The sequence below is a fragment of the Ammospiza nelsoni genome, chromosome 19, assembly GCF_027579445.1.
Source record: "Ammospiza nelsoni isolate bAmmNel1 chromosome 19, bAmmNel1.pri, whole genome shotgun sequence".
NCBI classification, from domain to species: domain Eukaryota; kingdom Metazoa; phylum Chordata; class Aves; order Passeriformes; family Passerellidae; genus Ammospiza; species Ammospiza nelsoni.
Genome location: NC_080651.1, coordinates 6,419,180 through 6,441,713, shown reverse-complemented (window position 1 = coordinate 6,441,713; position 22,534 = coordinate 6,419,180). Strand labels below are relative to the sequence as shown.

At 50.1% G+C, this 22,534-nt stretch overlaps 1 protein-coding gene across 4 annotated transcripts in view; it reads right to left on the bottom strand.

Annotated features, from left to right (window-relative positions):
- Nucleotides 1–22,534, bottom strand: part of SEPTIN9 (septin 9) — a 156,338-nt gene that overhangs the window by 85,585 nt on the left and 48,219 nt on the right. Inside the window, exon 1 of one of the 4 annotated variants that reach the window (XM_059485695.1) lies at nucleotides 22,471–22,521. The exons of the other annotated variants lie outside the window; for them this stretch is intronic. Coding sequence (XP_059341678.1) covers nucleotides 22,471–22,495 — 25 coding nt within the window. The 5' untranslated portion in view covers nucleotides 22,496–22,521. Of the gene's footprint in view, nucleotides 1–22,470; nucleotides 22,522–22,534 lie in introns of those variants that run through there. 4 annotated transcript variants of the gene reach the window in all.

Genomic DNA, 22,534 nt, shown 5'->3' with positions numbered 1-22,534 from the left:
GTGAAAGCACCAGAGGGGATGCTGAGGTGTGATCATCCACACAGCACCAGGCGCCACTGGTGGCTTCTCTTTGCTCCAGCCCCAGCACACAGGGATGGGAAAGGTGCACAGGAGGACAGGAATTGCTGTCACAGTCCATGGGGTGTCCCCATGCAGCTGGAAATGGATGCCCTGCAATGGTCTGGCCATTTTTGGAGGAAACATCCTCAGCTCCACCTCAGCTACCCGGGACAGCCTGGCAAGTCTGACATGGGCACACAGAAGTCAGGCAGGATTGGTGCTGTTCAACTGCTCAAGGAGTGCAAATGGGGAAGGGATGCAGCATCCTGGGGAGCAGCTGCCCTCAGCACGGGCAGGCTCTGCCTTGGATGTTACAGCTCATTAAAACATTAAAAGTCTGTCACAGCCCTCCCAGACCTGCACAAAACACACCCAAGGTAACTCCCACTAACGAGAGCCCAGGATAACCCCAGACATGTCCAAAGCAACTCTCACTAACCAGATCCCAGGATAATACCAGACATATCCAAGATTAATTCCCATTAATCAGATCCCAGAATAACCCCAGACACTACCAAAGTAAATTTCACTGACCAAATTCCAGGATAATCCCAGACATACCCTAAGTTCCTCCTACTAACCAGATCTCAGGATAATACCACATATATCCAAGGTTAATTCTCACTAACCAGATCCCAGGATAACCCAAGACACATCCAGGGTAAATTTCACTGACCAAATTCCAGGATAATCCCAGACATGTCCAAAGCAACTCCAACTACCAGATCCCAGGATAATTCCAGACATATCCATGGTTAATTCTCATTAGCCAGATCCAGGATAATCCCAGACACATCCAGGGTAAATTCCACTAACCAGATCCAGGATAACCCCAGACACATCCAAGGCAATTCCCATTATCAGATCCCAGGATAATTCCAGACATATCCAAGATTAATTCCCACTAACCAGATCTTGGGATAATCCCAGACACTTCCAAGGTAAATTTCACTGACCAATTTCCAGGATAACCCCAGCAGGATCCAGTGATGGATGTAGCCAAGCTCTGCTGGGCACCACCAAAGGAACCACCCTGAACTGTGGTTCAAGGGATTTACCCCAACACAGGAGGCAGCCCAGGAGCTCAGATCCAGCTGCTTTCCTGCAGGAAAAGCATGGCAAGGGGAATACAGAGCCCTCTCCAAGCAGGTCTCCACACCAGCTTCTGTTCCCCAGCCTTGCAGACACCCAGCACTGCCTACTCAGCATCTTCTACAGATGCAGAACTTTCACAGCTGATTTAAAACATGCAGTAAAAAATAAAAAGTAATGAGTCAAAGATTTTAGTTTTTCAGTTTCCCCTCCCTTTCCCCTGCTCAGCCCTGCAGACCCTGCCTGAGGTTTCCCTGCTGCAGGGCACTTGTCCCTGCTGATTGAATCATTGCTGCAGGAGAGGATTGATGCTGTCACCAGCCCCTCAGGCTCACCCTGCCTGCTGGAACACACTGTCACACACCCTGAGCAGCACAACACCCCCAGCCTGCCCCAGTGCAGCTTCCCAAGAGCCACAGCTGGCACACACAGCTGGGCTCTGGGCATTTCAGCCTCCAGAGACAAAGGAGGATTGAAAAAAAATAGGAAAAAAAAAAATCAACTTGGAGATGTGCTGCAAGCAGGCCAAAAGCAGGGGCCATCCAGTGCTTCCCTAAATGGGAAAGAGGCCCTTGAGCAGTCTGGGGGCAGAGCAGCAGGCACGGAGAAAGGGCACCAAGCCAGCAGGGAGAGGGGGAGATTTCCAGCAAGAGAAACTCCCACTGGCAACCCCCCAAGCAGCAGAAAAACCCTGAGGATGGGCTGAGTTTGGGGGGCTGGAAGAGGGCAAAGCTCAGCAGCTGAGGGACACAGCCCTCCCTGGCACTCAGCACATCCCTGGGCACACAGCCTTTTCTGGGCACAGAGCCTTCCCTGGGCACTCAGCACCTTCTTGGGCACTCAGCACCCTCAGCACCTCCTCCCTGGGCACTCAGCCCTTCCTGGGCACTCTCTGGGTGCTCAGCACATCCATGGGCACTCAGCCCTCCCTGGGCACTGAGCACCTCCCTGGGCACTGAGCACCTCCCTGGGCACTCAGCCCTGCCTGGGCACTCAGCTCTGACTCTGGTGTTTGCACATGAGCACAGCAGAGTTCAGATGTGCTGAAGGAGCAGAGCTGGCCCTGCTTTTGGCCTGCTTGCAGCACATCTCCCAGTTGATTTTTTTTTCCCCTATTTTTTTCTATCCTCCTTTGTCTCTGGAGGCTGAAATGCCCAGAGCCCAGCTGTGTGTGCCCAGAGCCCAGCTGTGTGTGCCAGCTGTGGCTCTTGGGAAGCTGCGCTGGGGCAGGCTGGGGGTGTTGTGCTGCTCAGGGTGTGTTCCAGCTGCCCAGCCAGGGCTGGGCTCTCTCTCTCTGCCCAATTTTCTGTGCCCATAAACCCCCGTGGCCCAGCCCAGCAGGGGAAGGGGAGCAGGGCAGATTCTCATTTCCATGTGCCACAGGGAGGTCGTGTTTATCTCTCCTGCCATCTCCAGACTCTAGGCACACTTGTCACCCCATCAGCCATTTCCCTTTTGATGAACTCAGCATTTCTGGGCTTTTTTTTATTACTTCATCTTCCCAAGTGCCCATAATAACCACACCAGCTCAGGGAGCACTGGACTTGATGTTCCACCAAAAGAATTAAGCTGCCCTCTTTTACGAGAAGTTAAAATAAGGTAGAAACTCAATCTGAAATGTTTTTTCCTTATAAAGGAATGACAGGAGGAAAGGGCTGGATGCATTAAACATCAGCATGGACTGGCAGTGTCTATAAACTCAGGGGATGTTGTTATTCCCACACAAGTAATCCCAGACAGACCAACACAGCCAGGTTTACCTTGACACCAGGGAATAAACTGCCAGCCCTGGGCTCTATCCTGGAATAACTTCATCCTCCTCATACCTCCAGAAAAAAGCCCTGCACCACAGAATCCCTGGGCTGGTTGGTTCAATAACCAAATGAAATTCCTGAGGGACAAATAAAAGTGCCCTGCTGCCTCCCTGCAGCTCTGGGGGCCCTGGGGAGCATTCTCTGTGCCTGGCCTTGTCAGCAACACCCTCCTGCCTTAGCAGGGACACTGTGTGCACCAGCTCCAGCCACAGGTGTGCACATCCCTGCTGGTTCTCCTGCTCCGTTCTCTGCCAGGGTTGGGATTAAATGCACGAGATGGACTCAGATGTTTGTTAGTTCTTATCTCTGTCACAGTCTCACAAACCCTGAGTTCTACAGCACTTCACTCTAACAAACTAAAAATGGAGCCCCATCTCTCTCTACAAGGCCTTTGAAGGATAAACTGTCCAATTAAGAAATGACACCTCAATTATTTTTACTTTTAACCCAATAACCAACTACCCATGCCCTGCAATGAGGAATTTTTAATCCAATTATGCAAAACCACCCAAACCCATGGAGAAGAAGGAGAAGGAGAAGGAGAAGGAGAAGGAGAAGGAGAAGGAGAAGGAGAAGGAGAAGGAGAAGGAGAAGGAGAAGGAGAAGGAGAAGGAGAAGGAGAAGGAGAAGGAGAAGGAGAAGGAGAAGGAGAAGGAGAAGGAGAAGGACCAGCCTCTGCCCTAAAACCTCCATCTTGCTTTATATATATTACTATATTCTAAAACCTTAAACTCTAAGTTTTCCAACCTGTGATATTACACACTTCTATCCTAACTCCACACCCACAATCCCAGTTCTGTCATTCCATTTTGGAAGCCTCTCCATGGCCTCAGGTCAATGCAGTGTTCTCTTGGGGGTCAGTGCCTGTCAGCACAGAAAGTCTGAAATTCTCCATGACCAGGGTTCTAACAGCCCAACCTCTCTGCCTGTGAGGCCACAGGGCACAGATGTGACCCCTAGATGGGCTGTACAGGTCTCTGAGCAGTGTTGGAGACCATCAAGTTGAAGAGCAGCCTGTTTGTTGTAGAGAGTTGGACTAGATGTCCTTTGAAGGTCCCTTCCATCCCCACCAGGCCAGGATTCCATGGCAGGGCACAGAAATGTGTCTTCTTGCCTAAAAGTCTGCTTGAGATGAGCCCCATCAAAGCTGCTCACACAGGAGGAGCTTCTCCCCACCTCTGAGCTGATATTACACACTTCTATTGAAACTACACATTATAATCCCAGTTCTATCATTCCATTTTGGAAGCTTCTCCACAGCCTCAGGTGAAATGCAGTGTTCTCTTGGGGGCCAGAGTCTGTCAGCACATAAAGTCTGAAATTCTCTGCAGCAACCAGGGTTCCAACACATCCCAACCAAGGCCATCTCTTCTGCTCCACTTTAGGAGGTGCTTTCCAAACAAAACTTCTCCACAGAGCCTGCTTGGAGCTTGGGACAGCCCCTCCTGCAATCCCTGCAGTGCAGGGATGTGCTGACAGCCCAGAGCAGCCCTGGGCTCTCACCCAGAGCCTGGTGACCGGGCCAGGAGCAGGGCTGGGCTGTCCCCAATGTCACCATCCTCTGAACAGCCCAGGCACTCAGACAGCTCTGGAAAAGGATGCTCTCGTGCAGCTCTGAGGCAAATTTGCACACAAACAGGCAATTAACTGGAGAAGGAGATGCCCACTTGGTCCCTTGCCAGTCTGGAGACAGATTTAACACACGCGGGAATTCAATCTCCGGTCCAGATATCACTGTGGCCAAACAGGCCACCTCCTCTGCTGGCCTCTGGGAGGGCCTCTGGCAGCACAATAAAAGGAGTATTTAGCTTGAAAAAACTGGAGGCCAAGGAGGCATTTTGCAGCCAAGCTCCATATAAACACATTGATAATGCTGCTAGCATGGGGCTGGGAGCAGCGAGGCTGCACAGCAACAGCAGGCCTCTGTGTGCCTCAAGAAAGCTCCTTTCTTGCCCTGCACATGTTTAATCCATGATGTGTGTCTGCTGCCAGCCCCAGTCGTACCAAAACCTGCTCACCTCATCTGTCTTCTGCACATCCAGGGATGTGAGCGAGGCAGAACCGCAGGGCTCGCTCACAAACCCCTCTCTGCTCTGTGCTGTCCTGCACTGTGCTGAAACCTCCACTCCATCCTCACCAAAACCCTTCTGTATTTATTATTATTATTATCATCATCATCATTATCTGTGCTGTCCTGCTCCGCAGTGAACATCCACCCCATCCTCTCCAAACATCTTCTGTGCTGTTTTGCTCTGAAGTGAAAACTCCACACTGTTCTCACCAAACACCTTCTGTTTTACTACTACTATTACTACTACTACTATTAGTAGTAGTAGTAGTAGTACTATTATTATTATCTGTACTGTCCCGCTCTGCAGTGGAATCTCCACCCCATCCTCACCAAACACCTTACTACTACTACTACTACTACTACTACTATTATTATTATTATTATTATTATTATTATTATTATTATTATTATTATTATTATTATGTGTGTAATATCACAGGGTAGAAAACTTAGAGTTTAAGGGCTTAGAAAACAGTAATATATATAAAGCAAGATGGAGGTTTTAGGGCAGTGGCTGCTCCTTCTTCACCTTCTCCTCCATGGGTTTGGGTGGTTTTGTGTAATTGGATTAAAAAGTCCCCATTGCAGGCCATGGGTGGTTGGTTATTGGGTTCAAAGTAAAAATAATTGAGGTGTCATTTCTTAATTGGACAGTTTATCCTTCAAAGGCCTTGTAGAGAGAGATGGGGCTCCATTTTTAGTTTGTTAGAGTGAAGTGCTGTAGAACTCCTGGCTTTTGAGACTGTAACACAGATAAGAGCTAACAAATATCTGTGCCCTAACAAGAAATACCATCTCACACATTTAATCCCAACCCTGGGAAAAAGAAATTATGACTTGACACTGGGGGACAATCTAGCACCAAATCTCAGTGTCATCTCTTGCTCACAGAAACTTTCCTGCCCCCATGTCACCCCTGCACCTCTCAGAGAGGGGCTGTCCCAGCTCTGTGGGCAGGAAACAGCCTCAGGATCCACAGGATCAGAGCATCACAGAATTCACAGAATGACCAGGTTGGAAGAGACCTTCAGGATCATCAAGTCCAACCCAGCCCCAACACCTCACCCAAACCCTGGCACCCAGTGCCACATCCAGGCTTTGTTAAACACACCCAGGGATGGGGACTCCACCACCTCCCTGGGCAGCCATTCCAGAACTTTATCACCCTTTCTGGAAGAAAAGGAAAAAACCTTTTCTTAATATCCAACCTGTATTTCCCTTGGTGCAGCTTGAGGCTGTGTGCTCTGGCTGTGTCAGTGCTGCTGCAGAAAGAGCCCAGCCCCAGCTGAGCACAGGCACCTTTCAGGAGCTGTGAGAGTGATGGGGGCACCCCTGAGTCTCCTTTTCTCCAGGCTGAGCACCCCCAGCTCCCTCAGGGCTTCCTCACAGGGTTTGTGTTCCCAGCCCTCACCCACCATCCTCGCTCTGCTGAGGATTTGGACACTTGGATTCACCTTTGTCACGCTGGTGCAGTCCCAGAACAAATCCTGGGGGCCCATCCCTGGCAGATCTGCCTTGATGTGGCTGTCACTCTCATTTGTGTCTCCCAGCAGCTTTGCTGACTGCTTGAGAAAACGCAGGTTTGTGCAGCTCCTGTCCCTCCTGAGCTCAGCCAGCTGTGCTGTGCCTGCAGCCACCTCCAGCTGCAGGGACACCGACACAAAACTCCTCCTGGCACGGGGGAGACAACGGCAGCAAAGCCAAACCCCTGGAAATGCATTAGTGGAGACATTCTCAAAGAAACAGCCCTTCCCCCTCAGCTCCTGCTGCCACCCTGCATCCCTCACACCTGCTGGCCACCTGCCACCACCCCAGAGTCACCATCAACATTTAATTAAAACCATGGAGCAAGCACTTCAGGCACAATGAATATCCACGCTGCCTTGCACAGCAGTGAACTGGGGTCCCAGCACAAGCTCTGCAGAGCCTTCCCTTCCCTCTCACAAGGCACTGAGGCGTGGGAGTGGAACAAGGATCAGCATTATCCACTAAACCACAGGATGAGCTCGGCAGGAACTGGAGGCTGGATTGCTTCCAGTTGCTAAAAAGGCAAATAGTGCAGCCCAGTCCTCTCCCAGTGCCAGATTTGTGGAGCATTTGCAGAGTTGAGAATGTGAAGACACCCCATCCTCATCCTGAAAACCAGATCCCTCACACATCCCCAGCAATGCCTGCTGCTCAGAGTGGCACTCTCAATTCTCTTTATTTTCTTATTTTCTTATTTTTATTTTCTAATTTTCTTTTTATATATTTAATTTGATTTTAAAATTTTCTTTATATTTTCTTATTTTCTTTATATTTTAATATTTTTTCTTATTTTCTTATTTTATTTTCTATTTTTTATATGTATTTAATTTATTTTCTTATTTTCTTTATATTTTCTTATTTTCTTTATTTTTTCTTTATTATTTTCTTTAAATATTTTCTTTATTTTCTTATTTTCTCTTCTCAATTCCCAAACAATTCTCTTTATTTTCCTGAATTAGGCATTAAAAAAAAAAGCATTTTGAAGACAGTGGTTTCCTTCTAGGTCTTGCAGGCTGAATAGAGAGAAGAGCTGGAACCAGATCCCTCACACAGCCCCAGCAATGCCTGCTACTCAGAGGCAGAGTGGCACTCTCAATTCTCTTATTTTTCTAATTTTATTCTTTTGATTTTCTTATTTTCTTTATCTATATATTATTTCTTATTTTCTTTATATTTTCTTTATTTTCTTATTTTCTCTTCTCAATTCTCAAACAATTCTCTTTATTTTCCTGAATTAGGCATTTAAAAAAAGCATTTTGAAGACGATGGTTTCCTTTTAAGTCTTGTGGGCTGAATAGAGGGAAGAGCTGGCAAAACTCAAGGAAGGCTGTCAAAGGAATGAAGCAAAATAAACCCCTCACCTTAGAAGGAAACAACCACAGCCTCTGACAAAGGAATAAAGTAAAATAAACTCCTCATCTTATAAGGAATCAGCCACAGTGTGGCTTTGCCTGGGAAGGGCTGATGAGTTCACATTATACAATACAAGGATGGTTACTGGGGATGAACTGGGCATCTTCCAGGGAGGAACATCCCAAGCCAGACACAATTCCAGGTGTTCCACACAGTCTGGAGCTTCCAGAAAAGCTTCCCACCCTAACACAAGGACCTCTTTGCATCTTATCACCACTTCTGATCTTCTACATGTGATAACTCTGTCTTTCAACCACATCCAAGGACAGACTGGGTGTCTGTATTTTTATCACAAGGGCTCCCCCAGCCCATACCAGTCACACAGGGATGAATTTCCAGACCCAGCAGATTTTCAGCATTTACAGGATCTCCTTGGCCTGCTTTTTGGTGTGTCTGCTGTGCAGCTCTCCTGGAGCAGCTCTGGAACACCCACAGCCATCAAACTACCCAGACTTCATTTTGAGGACACCAAACTCTTCCAGCTTGGCACTGAAAGGACCCCATTAAGTGTTAACTGTGCCTTTGCTTCCTTTGCCTCTGACCTGTGATGGTGTTCACAGGGGTCTTGGATGAGGGAAGAGATGAGGATCTGATTCCATGTTTCAGAAGGCTGATTTATTATTTTATGATATCTATTATATTAAAACTATACTAAAAGAATAGAAGAAAGGATTTCATCAGAAGGCTGGCTAAGAATAGAATAAAAAAGAATAATAACAAATGTTTGTGGCTTGGACAGAGAGTCTGAGCCAGCTGAGCTGTGATCGGCCATTAATTACAAACATCTAACATGAGCTAATCACAGATGCACCTGTTGCATTCCACAGCAGCAGATAATCATTGTTTACATTTTGTTCTTGAAGCCTCTCAGCTTCTCAAGAGGAAAAATCCTAAGGAAAGGATTTTCCATAAAAGATGTCTATGCCTCTGACCCTCACACCCAGAGCTGGGAGCTCCTCACAGCCAAGCCCACTCACAGTGAGCACGGCCTCAGCTGCAGAGCCAAGGAAACCCCTGTGGATTACAGCCATGAGTTGTCAGAAAGGCACAGAGTGTCAGAAATCACCCAGAGGGCCAGGCCCTGTCACAAATGGCCCAGATTTATTGCCACTCTCCTTCCCTGAGGGAGCTGGAAACCTCAGAGTGCCCTGGCCTCAGGGCAAGCCCATGAACTGTAGCTCCTCCAAGCCCTGCTGCTCCACTTCCCCACTCCACCCAGCCCCAGGAGCTCCCAGAGGTGTGGCATCCTCCTTTGCCTGCCAGCTGGGAGATAAACCTCCCCTCCTACGCCTTCCTCGGGAGAAAAACCTGATTGTGCTGGAGGGGGAGCGCAGCATCCCGAGCTGCTGGAGCTCACATCTGCAGCAGGGCACTGGCAAGGCACAGGGAGCTCAGAAACTCAGGTGGAACCACACAAGCAAACCCAAACTGCTGAAGATTGTTGAAGATTGCAATACAAGTTGTTTTCCATTACCATCTGTATGGCAGATTACCTTTGTCAGGTGGGCAGTTTGCCTTATCTCTCTCTGAGTGATCACAATCACTCCTCCCTCGGGAGGGGACATCTGCTGATAACAGCTATTGAATGTCCCTGCATGGCTGATAAGAACTGCAGCATCCCATTGGGAGATGGGAGCCCAGAGGGAGGAGCCAAGCATTCCTACCTGGATAGAATCTGGAGATTCTGGAACACCAGCACAGCTTCTCCACTGCATTCCCCAGAGGAACAGCAGCTGCCTCTTCTTCCCCTGGATCTTCAGAGGAAGAATACATCCTTCTCTACAGGATCCCTGCTCCAGCAGAGCCACCCCTGACACTGCAGGAGGGCTGAGCCACAATTCCAATGGGACTGCTGCCAACACCCTGACCCACAGGGTGTCAGGTTGGGTTCTGACTTTGTCAGTGTTCTTTTAGTGTACTGCATTCTTTATATTATCCTTTTTTTTCTTTTCCCTATTAAAGAACTGTTATTTCCTGCTCCCATACTTTTTGCCTGAGAGCCCCTTAATTTAAAATTTATAGCAATTGGGAGGAGCGGGGAGGCTTTACATCTTCCATTTCAGGGGAGGCTCCTGCCTTCCTTAGCAGACTCCTGTCTTTCCAAACCAAGACAAGATGACCCTGCTGGGCTCTCCCTGTGTGTGGGTCAGCTCCCAACACCTCCAGCAGCAGCGGGCATGGGATGGTTTGAAGCCATCCTACAGCAAGATCCCCATGGCTTCGTGGCTCCCATCCCTTCCCGACCTGCCAGAGCTGCCAAAGCTTCTGGGGCAGCTCTGCCTCTTGCAAGGCACTGTCAGCAGTTTGCATTTTGCATGTCCCAGCCCCGTGTAAGAAAAAGAAGGATGTTTATGTAACCCTGGAAAACGCCAAGCACAGCAGGACTGCCCGGGAAAACGCGGGAGCTGGTGGAGCCCTGGCAGCCACGTCAGCCCAGATCTCTGCCCTGAACTCACAATAATGAAAGGGCAGCTTCCTATTTAATGGAAAATAGCAAAGTCCTTGCCATGCAAGATGTTCTTGTTCATGGCAGATGCAGCTGATGAGCAGAGTATTAAATTCAAGTGGCCACTTCCAGCGCTTCCTGAGAGAGAGCAGCTCCCCACAGAGCCAATTCTGCATCTCTGCTGGAAAACACCAGGTTTGTTCATTGTTGTTAGTTTCTCTTGAATTTTTTTAAAGGCAGTTTCTTTTCCAAGCCTGTAACAGGACTGAAAACCAGCCTGGCTTTATTTAGGCTAGCTAAGAATAGAAAAAGAAAGAATGAATAATAAAGGCTTGTGTCTCGGACAGAGAGTCTGAGCCAGCTGATTGTGATTTGCCATTAATTAGGAATAACTGCATGAGAGCAATCACAGATCTACTTTTTGCATTCCACAGCAGCAGATAATCATTGTTTACATTTTGTTCTTGAGGCCTCTCAGCTTCTCAGGTGAAAAAATCTTAAGTAAAAGGATTTTTCATAAAAGATGTCAGTGACACTGCACACCTGTGCCCACAGCAAGACAGCACCAGTGCCATGCCACAACCTTTATCTGTGTCATTTTGGAGCAAGGCCAGGAGCAGGATCCAAACCACAGAGCTCCATCAGTGCTCAGGGCACCACGTGAGACTCAGCAAAATCCACCAAGGCCTCAGAGCACAGTCAGCACAGCGCCCAGCACCACCAGTAACACCAGTCACTGCCACAACCTGGTGAGCAAAGGGGGGACACAACCTGCACCTCCACAGGCTCCCCCAGTGGGTGTCTCAAGGGCTGGAAAGGTACCAGAGCAGGGTCCAGAACAGCCCTTGTGGATGGAAACACCACCCCCAGCACTCAGAGGGGAGCAGGGAGGGTTTCCTGGTCTGTGGCCAGCTCTGCTGTTTATGGAGGATGTGCCTCCCCCAGGGTGTGTTTCAGCAGAGCACGAGACTCACAATTTCACAGCTCACTTTCCCTCTCCACCCACCGGGAACTTCTCATATATTCTGGAAAAAAAACCTACCCCAAAACAACCAACAGCTCTCCAGCCTCAGTGGTTTCCAAGCAGGCTCCCCTCCCTGAGGAGCTGCTGTCAATGCAGAGCTCAGCCAGGGCTTTTCAGGCAGCCAAAGTCAGGTTTGACCAGTTCTCCACTTGAATGCATCAAAGAATGCAAGAAAGGGGACAACTGGGAAATATTTTAGATGCTGAAGCCCTCTCATGGTCCAACAGCTTATCTGACCTCAAGGCTGCCTGCTTTGCTTCTATCTTGATAAATCTGTGAACAATTAAACACAAACCCTCTTGGTGAGCGTTCCTGGAATGGCAGCTCCAGCTCCAGACTCTACAGAGCCAAGAAAAGCCACAGGGGGAAGGAAAACAATTAAAAGTTTCAGGGTTGGGGAGGGAGAACTGGGGGAAATGGTAGGGCCCTACAGGATACAGTATGAAGGTGGTATAGAATGTAATCTTATCCCCCAAAGAGTTGGGGCTGAACCAATTACTAAAGATTAAGAGCAGGCCTAATATTAACAGGCCACACCTGTAGCCAATAAGAACAGTGGTATAAATGAGTGGATTGGTGGGAACTGGAGTCAGATGAATGCTGTAAGGACCAGGAGCAGTCAGCACTTAGAGGAGCTGCCCACAGAAAACATGAGAATGTACAAAACTCTGGTGCTATGGAATCCTTGCACTATAATGATAATAGAACTCTTGATATATAAGACAACACAACATCATCCTCATTTCCAGGGAAAGAGAGGGGAAAGCTTAAATACCTCAGCAGGGGAGGGATGACCAGGTTTATGTGCTCTTCAGTGAGCAGAGGAGATCAGATGGCTCTGGCTGGTCAGAGGGGCAGGCTGGGACACGTCAGAGTGGTGCTGTAGCTGTGAACACAGCCCTGGCAGCACCAGCATCCCTCCAGGGGAAGTTCTGCCTGTGCCAGCCCAAGGAATGGACGTAAATGGACATAAATCCCTCTCTTTGGCCCCCAGCAGGGACAGATCCAGTGGGAACAACTCTGTCTCCAGCCTGCTGCCCACCTACAGCCCGGCCCCACACCCCAAATCAGCAGCAGCCACTGCCCAGAGCCTCACCCAGCCCTGCCTGGGGGTGCTGAAACATCCCAGGGTCAAATTCCCGGTTTTATCATCACAAATCCCTCGCAGCAGATCCTGAATTGCCGAGGAAAAACGGAAAGCACCCACCTCATTTTCCATCTAGGAAGTGAGAGCACACGTGTTAAATGATTTACCCAAGGGTACGGAGTGATTCAGAAGGGCAGGAAGAGGATCCACAGCCCTGCTTTAAAGTGCCACGAGATCTTTCCCTCTTCCTCCTGCTGCTCAAATCCTGACTCACTGGTAAATAAAAGCTGTGCTAAAAACCAAATCTGGTCAGGAGAGGGGAACCCTGGTGCTTTTAGGATTGGGGCCCCCCTATGCTTTCAGCACTGTTGTGATAAACATTGAACATTTTACTGAATAAAACTCCTCCCTGTAAGGAGAAATCAATTGTCAATTTTACTGAATAAACCTCCTCCCTATTAGGACATAAATCAGAATTTGCTGTCCTCAGTTCTAAACCTCAGCAGTTATCTGCTTTTTTAAGCCAGACACAACCTTACGGAGGTGAAATTCAAGTTGACACCTGGAGGGTGAAGGGACATCCCTGGCACAGGGGAGACGTGGTGCAGACATGGGCAGGGGGAGGCTGGAAAGGGGCTGGAGCAGGGGTTGCTGGCAGCCCTCATAGCTCCTGGGGCTGGGCAGGGAGAGTGGCAGTGCCCACCTCATCCCTCCAGCCCCGGGGGTGACCCAGGGGCACCCACAGCCCCCAGAGCCTCACAACACTGCTGCTTCCTGCAGCTGCTCATCCTCATCCCACTCTCAGGACCCACACTCTGCTGGCTCTTCCCAGTGGAGAATGGAGTGCTCCCATTCCAGAGGTGGGAATTTGATCTTACTCTTCTTGTATTGCTAATAACTCATCCCTTGACCCAAACCCTGAACTCCATCCTTGTCATACCCTATAAAAACCCCACAATCCCGCCTTTGTGGGTTTTTCGTCTTCGTCACACTCCTCCTCCCCAGGGGTAATCAATGGATTTCTGAGCTTTCTGAAACTAAGACTTGTCTCATTTTGTTGCCATGCCTAGCACCAGCAGCTGCACCCTCCCTGGACACGATGAACTCTGTTGCAATGTGTGGGAAATGTGGGCAGCCAGTGAGGACAGCACGACCAGCACCCCACAATTCCCCCCCGAGCGCTTCACCTTGTGGGACCCCATCTGAAAAAGACTCAAGAGCACCATGGCAAGAGGCCAGGTAGAGAGTGACCTTAAAATCATGGGGGTAAAACTTATGGGGAGGGGAATTCCCAGTAAGGGAACCAGCTGATGGGACTGACATTTACCATCACTCAGCGAGACATTTAAGAACAATTTAAGTTTTTTTGTCTTTCATGTGCAACACAACATCCCGTGAGCTGGCACCCCCACTCTCAGCCCTGGCACATCCCTGGGGATGGGGATGAGTCAGTGGGAGTGACAGACTCTGAGTCAGAGGTGATGGCCAAAGCCTCAGGGGATGCTGACACATCCTGCCAGGATTGTGGGATCCTGCAGGGCAGGGTGACCCTGATATCCTGGAATGGCCACCTAGAGCAGAGGCTGGACAGAGCTGGGAGGATAAAATGGGTATTTATTATGGGTATTTATTAATCCAACAGACTGGGCCGCCAAAAGCCTCCCAGAAGCTGCACCCAAGATGGACAATGGTCATGAGTTTTTCAGACAATTTTAAGTTTGCTCTATTTACATATCAGAGGTTAATTGCCCAATTACTGCTTCAGGTAATGAAGGCACATCCCCCCATTTTTCTCCTCTTCAATTCATTTTTGTTTATCCTTTTCAGACCTGAGGCTGTGATGGTGCCCTTGGAACAGCCTGACCAAACTGTGAACAGAGCCCTACTAACACTCCATATAGAGCTCAGAGTTATACCCTAGTGCAGTACAGGAGATGAAAAATATAAAAGCTAAAAACTTAAGGCATCAGGGGGTCAGCCCAGGGATCTGCCACCTGAGATGGGACAAATTTCCTAGAGGCATCCTGGTGGGTAGTGGAGCCAACCAAGGTGTTTCTCAAGCAGGGCTCCCCCATGTGTGTGTGCTAACAAAGCAGCCAGAGGTTTCAGGGTGTTATTTACCAAGGTATAGGTTTGGAAAGGTCAGCTGAAGCAGCAGGAGAAGCCTCTTTGCACTGCTTTACACACGATGTAGCCAAGGAAACAGGTCCCTGGAGTGGAAAATGGGAGATCTGAGGCTGATGCACAGCCCCAGGCAATCGACCCTTTACAAGTCACCTTGTAAAGAGACATCACAAAGTTCCTGCCAAAGTCCTCAGGACCTTGCAGCCTCCAGTTCACTGACAGCAACCCAAACCCTCAGAGCAGAGCTGGGGTCCCTGCAGCAGTGTCACATCAGGGACACAGAGCCACCCAAACCACCCCTGGGCAGCACAGCACAACCTGGGCGCTGGATGAGCCCCCCCAAGGTCAGGGCAGCACAATGCCTGGCATTTCCAGCAGCACCCAGGTGGGAAGCTCTGGAAAGTTCTTTGTTTGCAACTTTGGGACAGCCAGGGATCAGCAGCTGGAGCAGAGACACAGACCCTCACACAGGACCCTTCTGCTGCCCTGCTCAAACCTAAAGCCCAAGGCAGAACCTCAGAATCACCCAAACACGGGCAGTTCATGATTTGAGCTCACCCAAAATCAGCAGCACAGGGACAAAACTCCATTCCTAGGCACCAAAAGCAGCCTTACCCACACCCAGATGTGTCTGCCCAACACAGCTGTTACCCACAGGGTCTTTTCCTTCCTTCTTTTCCCTCAGCTAAAGCAGAAACTGTCCCTGGACTCAAATCCTGGCTTCAAGTCCTGATCCTGCAGTTTCACAGCACTCAGCTCCATGGAGCTGCTTTTCAGCTTCATGGTGTCCTTTAAAACAACCCTTCCTGGCAGCTCAGGGTCTGAACTCTCCATCTGCCCCCAACAGCACCCAGATGGATTCAAACACTCAACTGCCCCTGGCAGAGGCTCTGGATCCATCAGGGCTGCTTCAGCCAACGTGGGTCACTCCATCCTGTGTGTGTGCTGGGCAGGTTTGGTGCTCCCTGGCACTGCCAGGAATCAGGCACCCAGAAAATACCAAAAAATGCCCCAAAATTGCCCAAAAATGCCCAGAAAACACCCTAAAAAATTCCAAAAAACACCCAGAAAATACCCAGAAACCACTCAAAAAACACTCAAAAGACACCCAGAAAACACCCCAAAACACTCAGAAAACACTCAAAAATAGCCAAAAAACAGCCAATACACCCAGAAAACACCCCCAAAATTCCAAAAAACACCCAGAAACCATTCAAAAAACACTCAAAAAACACCCAAAAAACACTCAGAAAACACCCAGAAACCACTCAAAAACACCCAGGAAACACCCAAAAAACACCCTGAAACACCCATAAAACACCCAAAAACCACTCAAAAACACCCAGGAAACACCCAGAAAACACCCCAAAGACCACCCAGCACACGCCCCTGCCCCCCAAACCCCCCATGTCAGCTTCTCTTATCAGCAAGGCCTGTGACACCAAGGCTCCTCCATCACCACGAGCAAGATGTGGAAGCACAAAACCCTGGAAAGACAAAAGCATCTGAAAGAAATAAAGAACCCACATCCTGCAGCCTTGGGAAGGAGAGGAGAAAGTGCTGCAGGCAGGCAGGCAGTGCCAGCTGGCAGGGCTGGGCTGTGGCATTGACAGATGCTGGCTCAGGCTGCGAGGCTGTGGAGAGAGAATCCAGCTTTGGGAAGAGTAATTTCAGAATATTTGGATCAATTCTTTCATTAGCAGCCACACCAGAGCGTGCCCACACCTCTGTGCCTTGACCCAATAGGGTTCTGAAACAAATCAGGCAACAGAAGCACCAAATTATGAATATTTGTGTGCTCCAATGTGCCAGAGACCAAACTTGGGTTGTGTTGATAACATGGTTTAATTTTCCAGGCCGAGCAGGCAGCAGTGAAATGCAAACCCAGCATTATTTCCACAGCCTTGAGTTACATCATGGCCAAAGCTGCAACCTGGAGATGCTGCAGAGCTCAGGGCAGGCTCCCCCTCAAAAAACACCCAAAAAACACCCACTGCATCCATCACCCACACTGATCCCCTGCCAAACTGGCTTCACTGGAAACCAGAATTTCCTTCAGCTTATAATGTACCTGATACTGATATAATAAAAAAATTAATGCAGATCTGTTTATGCAGCACTGACTTCACATGGGGGAAAAAAATCTTCATTTTGGTACAAGAAAGGCATTTTGTTACAGGGAGAACAATCAGCCACTGGAACAAGCTCCCCAGGGACATGGTACAGTCCCACTGTTAGAGGTTTTCAGGGTGTAATTGAGCGCTGTGCTAGATAATCTCATTTAGGCTCCCTTTCCCACAAAAGGCTGGGCCAGGTGATCTTTTGGCATCCTTTCCAACCTGGGCTGTCATTCCACGAAAAAAAACCCCACACTCTCAGATTTATTGTGTGATTATTTGCTTGTAAAACTAATGCATTTTATTCACCTGTAAACCCCTGCCCATTCTCCCCTCCCTCAAGCCACAATCCAGAGCTGTTTATAAGTCTCTAACAACACTCTTGGCATCAGCAACCCAAAACTGAATTAAACCTCACACTGCAGGGATATTTCACTTCACCTGCAGCTCAGGCTCACAGGTGTCCCATGGCAGGGAAGCAGTACCTGGTTAATCAGGATAAATCAATTTAACCACAGAGCCATGTCCTGCTCAGCCATGAGGAAATTGAGTTTTCAGCGTTGGTGCTTAGGAAGGGAGAAGCTGCTCTTGCAAACAGACACTGCTGGGAAGAAACAAGGATAAAGCTCAAGAAATTTCTTTAAAATGGGTCAGGATGCATGGATATTGGTTGGGCACACACATAAAGGATGCTGTCTCCATCAGCTGTCCAGAGAAGCCACCAAGCCCAGGTGGAACAGCCCCAGATCCCACCCACAGCCCTGTGTCAGGGATTCTCCTCACTGCAGTGCCAGAACAGCTCCCAGCTGCAATTCTGCAACCCCTTCACTGCCAGGGAGCTTGAGCAGAAACCCAAACAGCAGATCCTCACCCAAAATAAAGGGGAATGGCAGCACAAACCCCTTTTCCTGAAGGCTTACAAAGCATCAGAGGCAGAGCAAGGAATTCTCCCTACCTCCTAACATGGGGATGCCACAGAGCCCTGAGCCCAGCACAGCACTTCCCTCTAACAAATCCCTCTGTCCACGAGTTCCAGCTGCAAGGAAAAGCCAACAGGACACAGATATTGTGCTTCTGAGATCATTAAGGCAACACAAGACATGTGTTGACCCAGACATACTTCCCTAGCTACGTACTCGCTCCTACTCAGCATTATGGTATGCTGGACCTTGGAAGAGCCCTGACTCGCATGAGAAATGTCCTCCCTCACCCCAGCAGCATGGGAATCGCCTTGCTGGGAGGCTCCAAGTCATCCAGCAAAGATAAAAATCTGCAGAGGAGCTCCAGGCCAAGCTGAGCAGAGCGGTGTCGAGCAGCGTTACCTGAGCTGTCAGGCCAGGGATGAGTTGTGCCCCACAGTGGGACCATATTTAATGGAGATGAGCTGAATTTCCAGCAGATTTAAGAGCAGACATCAGGAAATGGATCATGCTTCATACCTTGACATGCCTCAGACAAGTGGGGGAATGCATCTGCTGGCCAGGCAGCCAAAGGGGCTGGGAGCAGCACAGAGCCTGGAGAGGCAGCTCCAGAGCCCCAAAAACCCCAAACCCTTCCCTGAGAGACCTTCTGCTCACTAAGACAGGACCTGCAGCCAGCACAGGGTACTACAGAACATGTGGGGTGAGGCACAGGTGGTTTTTACAGGGCACTGCAGCAAGGGATGGGGTCAGCACCAGGCAGGGACACACTGACAGCAAAGTGAGGGTTAAACACACCCAGGAAGGTGTCCCTGAGTGCCAGGGCTGGGTGAGTGCAGTGGGATCTCACAGGAGGTGGAACCATGTGTAAATGCACAGCCTGGGGTCCCACATGTTCTCAAAGGAGAAAGGAAAATGTCTGGCAAATAAGGTGTACGCTGTGAGAAGGCACTAAACAGAGACATGTCAGGCTTTTATCAGCCATTTCCTAGGGACACTGAGAAACCTGAGACAGGAAAAATAGCTGAAGCCATCAGAAGCAACCTCAGCCCCTCTGCCCTGACACACACCTTTAGAATATTAACTTTTATTTAAAAAATGAAGGAACAAGTACATCCCTCACATCTCCAGGAATCACAACCAGCACGCTGCTTTCCTTTCCTCTTTCTCAGTTCAGGCATGTGGTGCTTCCCAGGCAGCTCTGAGAATATCAAAGATGTTTTGTTGTGACCACCCAGCCCCTGCAAACCACAGCCTGCAATCAGGGGCTGTGTCCCTGCTGCTCAGGATGATGGATAATATAATATAATATAATATAATATAATATAATATAATATAATATAATATAATATAATATAATATAATATAATATAATATATCAATACAATATAATATAATATCGATATAACAACAACAACAACAACATAATCATAATAATAATAATAAATTGCACATAATAAACATACCTGCAGTGGATGTAACTGAAAGGTTCAGAGTGATCACCAATGGATTAATTAACTCTTTTCTTTCTAGGCCACTCCAGCCCCCATGCCTGGCTCTGCCCAACACGTGCCACTCACTGAAGTCACATATTCAGATCACACATCCATCATCACCTGTTAACTCTTCAAATGAACTTTCCCAGTGCAATTTTAAAATGTATAATTTCACAGGGAGATCACACATCACTGCTGCACCCATCCTCACACAGCAGCAACCAAACCCTCTCTGCTCAAGGACATGCAGGCCTTTCCTTTTCTTCTAAGAAAAGGCAAAAAGCCCCGCGGCATTGACAATTAAAGCTTTGTAGAGAGATCCGAGCCAGCCAAAGGGGAAAAGGCCGCTAGGGAAAGACAGGAGAGCCATCTCCAGGCCACTGCCACCAGCGCAGCCTGGCACGGAGGGACAGAGCCCAGAGCTCCCAGCCCCAAACCAGAAACAATCCCATCCAGAGCTGGTGCTGTTCATGCTCTCATCGCTCTCAGAAATGCGTGAGAAATGAGTTTACTGGGCTAGGAGACGCAAACAGGTTCTGTGAGATTGTGTTCCTTCTGCCAGCAGCCACAGGTGTCACCTGAGACTGGCACCTTGTCACAGAGCAGGCCTGGCACCTTGTCACAGAGCAGGCTGCCCCACAGTTGGCACTGAAGCTGGCACAGCCTGCAGCATCACCTCACACCCCCTGAAGGTGTTTGCCATCCCCTGGGATGGGACATGGCTGTCTCTGGACACAGGACAGCCCGGGGGACAAGCCCAGCCCAGCAGCTGTGGGAAAACAGACCCCAAAGAAGAGTTTAGGAGCAGATCCCACCCGCCCTGGAGTGCCCTCATGCCACCCTGCAGCCCCACGCTGGGCTCAGGATCAGCTCTGCCCGCCCACAGCACTAATTGAAAGCATGTTCAGGGCCAGGGCAGTGACTGGGACAGGGCCCCCAGCGTGGCACGGATCTGTTTTAATCCAAACCATCACAGGCAGGGCCCAGCGTCCCTGCAGGCTGGGACTGAGCTCTGCTCCCCTCCTGCAGCAGGGCCAGGGCCCCTGGCACCCCCAGAGCCCCCCAGCAGGAGCAGGGGGAGCTGGGCTCGGCCTGAGCGCCCACTCTGGGCCATGGATCTGAGAGACAGCCTGGAGATATCAGCATCACAGAACCACCTGGGTTGGAAAAGACACCTAAAATCATCCATTCCAACCATTGTTTGCCATTTCTGTGCCCAGAATCTCTTCCAGAACAGTTTTGCCACACATTTGGAAGGTTTGTCCTTCCCTGCAGCTGAGCAGCTCTGCCTGCCTGTGCTGACTCCTTCAAGCAGGGCCCTGTGAGCAGATGACAGACCAGGCCTTCAGGCCATCCATTGACCCATCCCACAGCTCATGCCAAAGTCACGGATCATAAACACCACCAGGATGCTCTGCACCTTTCCAAGGTCCCACACAGCTGCTGAGTGAGGGCAGAGCAGTTCTGTTCATCATCCTGGCAGCCTCCTCAGCTGAAGGAGGGCACACACCACATGTATGTACACCTGGCCCAGGCCACCAGGCCCAGCCACGTGCCATCCCTGCTCACAGCAGGGAAAAACAGTGGAAAACCAGTTCCAGACACACTTGGACATTTTTTTTTTTTTTTTTTGCAAATATTGCTGCAGGGCATTAGCAAGAGCTCCTGCACCTTTGCACAAAGATGCCCTGGGAGCAGTGACAGCCAGCCCAGGCACCAGGGCTCTGTGCCCCTTGCACAACCAACAGCCTGAGGGCTCAGAGATCCCCATCTTGGTGCTCCTTCCAAACAAAAAACCCTGGATCACACCACCAGGGAATCCCATTTCTCCCCAGTGCTGCCCAGCACCTCTGTGAGGAGGAACTGGCCCCAGCACTGCAGCAGGGATGGGATCACACCCCTGTCACCCCCTCCTGTCCCTGCCCAGTGGCACAGGCTCCCAGTCCAAAGCTGCTGAAGCTCAGGCAGCTCTCAGGAATGCTTTGAAGTGGCTCAGAGCAGAAAGCACAAGCAGCAGAGAGGGACAGAGGGCTGAGGAGGTGCCAGCAGCGCTCTGAGTGCAGGATGCTCCTGCAGGTAAATCCTCATGCAGGGGCTCTCAGCACATCCCTGCAAGGGGCCACCCGTGGGAACAGACTTCCCTGGCCACAGCCTGGCTCCACCCTGGCTCCAGAGCTTCCTCTGGTCGCTGTGGTTTCCCTCCCAGCAGCGATGGGCACACCCAGGATGAGTCCCTTGTGCCCTGGGGTGGCACGGAGGAGGGACACCCCAGATCTGCCAGCCTGGGCACTGCCACCCCTCCCTCAGCTGCCCTGCTCACCGGGGGACACCAGGCAGCCTGTGCCCTGTCCCTGCCACCAGGAACCAGCAGCCACAGCCACCCTGGGCAGTGCAGGGCAGCAATGCCACCACCCCCAGCAGCTGCCTGGAGCTGGGAGCAGCTCTTGGAGGCGCTCAGACATGCACCACGGGGTGGGAATTGTGGGGAAAGCGGGGAATTAAATGGAGTTATTCATGTTATTCATTGCTCTGCCTCTGCCCCCACACACAACCAGCAAGGAGAAGCCCAGCAGAGAGCAGGGAGCAGGTCTGGAAGAAGCAGGGAGCAGTCTTTGGGAGAAGCAGGGAGCAGCTCTGGAGTAAGCATGTAGCAGCTCTGGAATAAGCAGGGAACAGCTCTGAAATAAGCAGGGAGCAGTCCTGGAAAAGGCCCTGGAACATTCAGGGAGCAGCCTGGAGGTGCATAGAAGAAACAAGGAGCAGCTCTGGCAGAAACAGGGAGCAGCTCTGGAATAAGCAGGGAGCAGCTCTGGAATAAGCAGGGAGCAGCCCTGGAAAAAACAGGGAGCAGCTCTGGAATAAGCAGAGAGCAACCCTGGAAGAAGCAGGGAACAATCCTGGAATGAGCAGGGAACAGCTCTGGAATGAGCAGGGAACAACCCTGGAATAATTGGGGAGCAACCCTGGAAGAAGCAGAGAGCAGCTGTGGAAAAAGCAGGGAGAAGTCCTGGAAGAAGCAGGGAGTAGCTCTGGAATAATCAGGGAGCAAGCCTGGGAGAAGCAGGGAGCAGCCCTGGAACACTCAGGGAGCAGCCCTGAAAAAGGCAGGGAACAGTCCTGGAATAACCAAGGAGCAGCAATGGAACACGCCGGCAGCCCCTGCCCAGCCAGGCAGGACTGGGAGGGCAAAAACGCCGGGAGGATACTTTGGCAAGCAGCAAAATCTCCGCCACAGACACACAGACAGACAGACACACAGCCACGCAGCCAGGAGCCAACCTTCAGAGCAGAAGCGCGTCTCCATGCCAAGAACTCGGTGATTTTCCTTCCTGCCCGTGCCCGG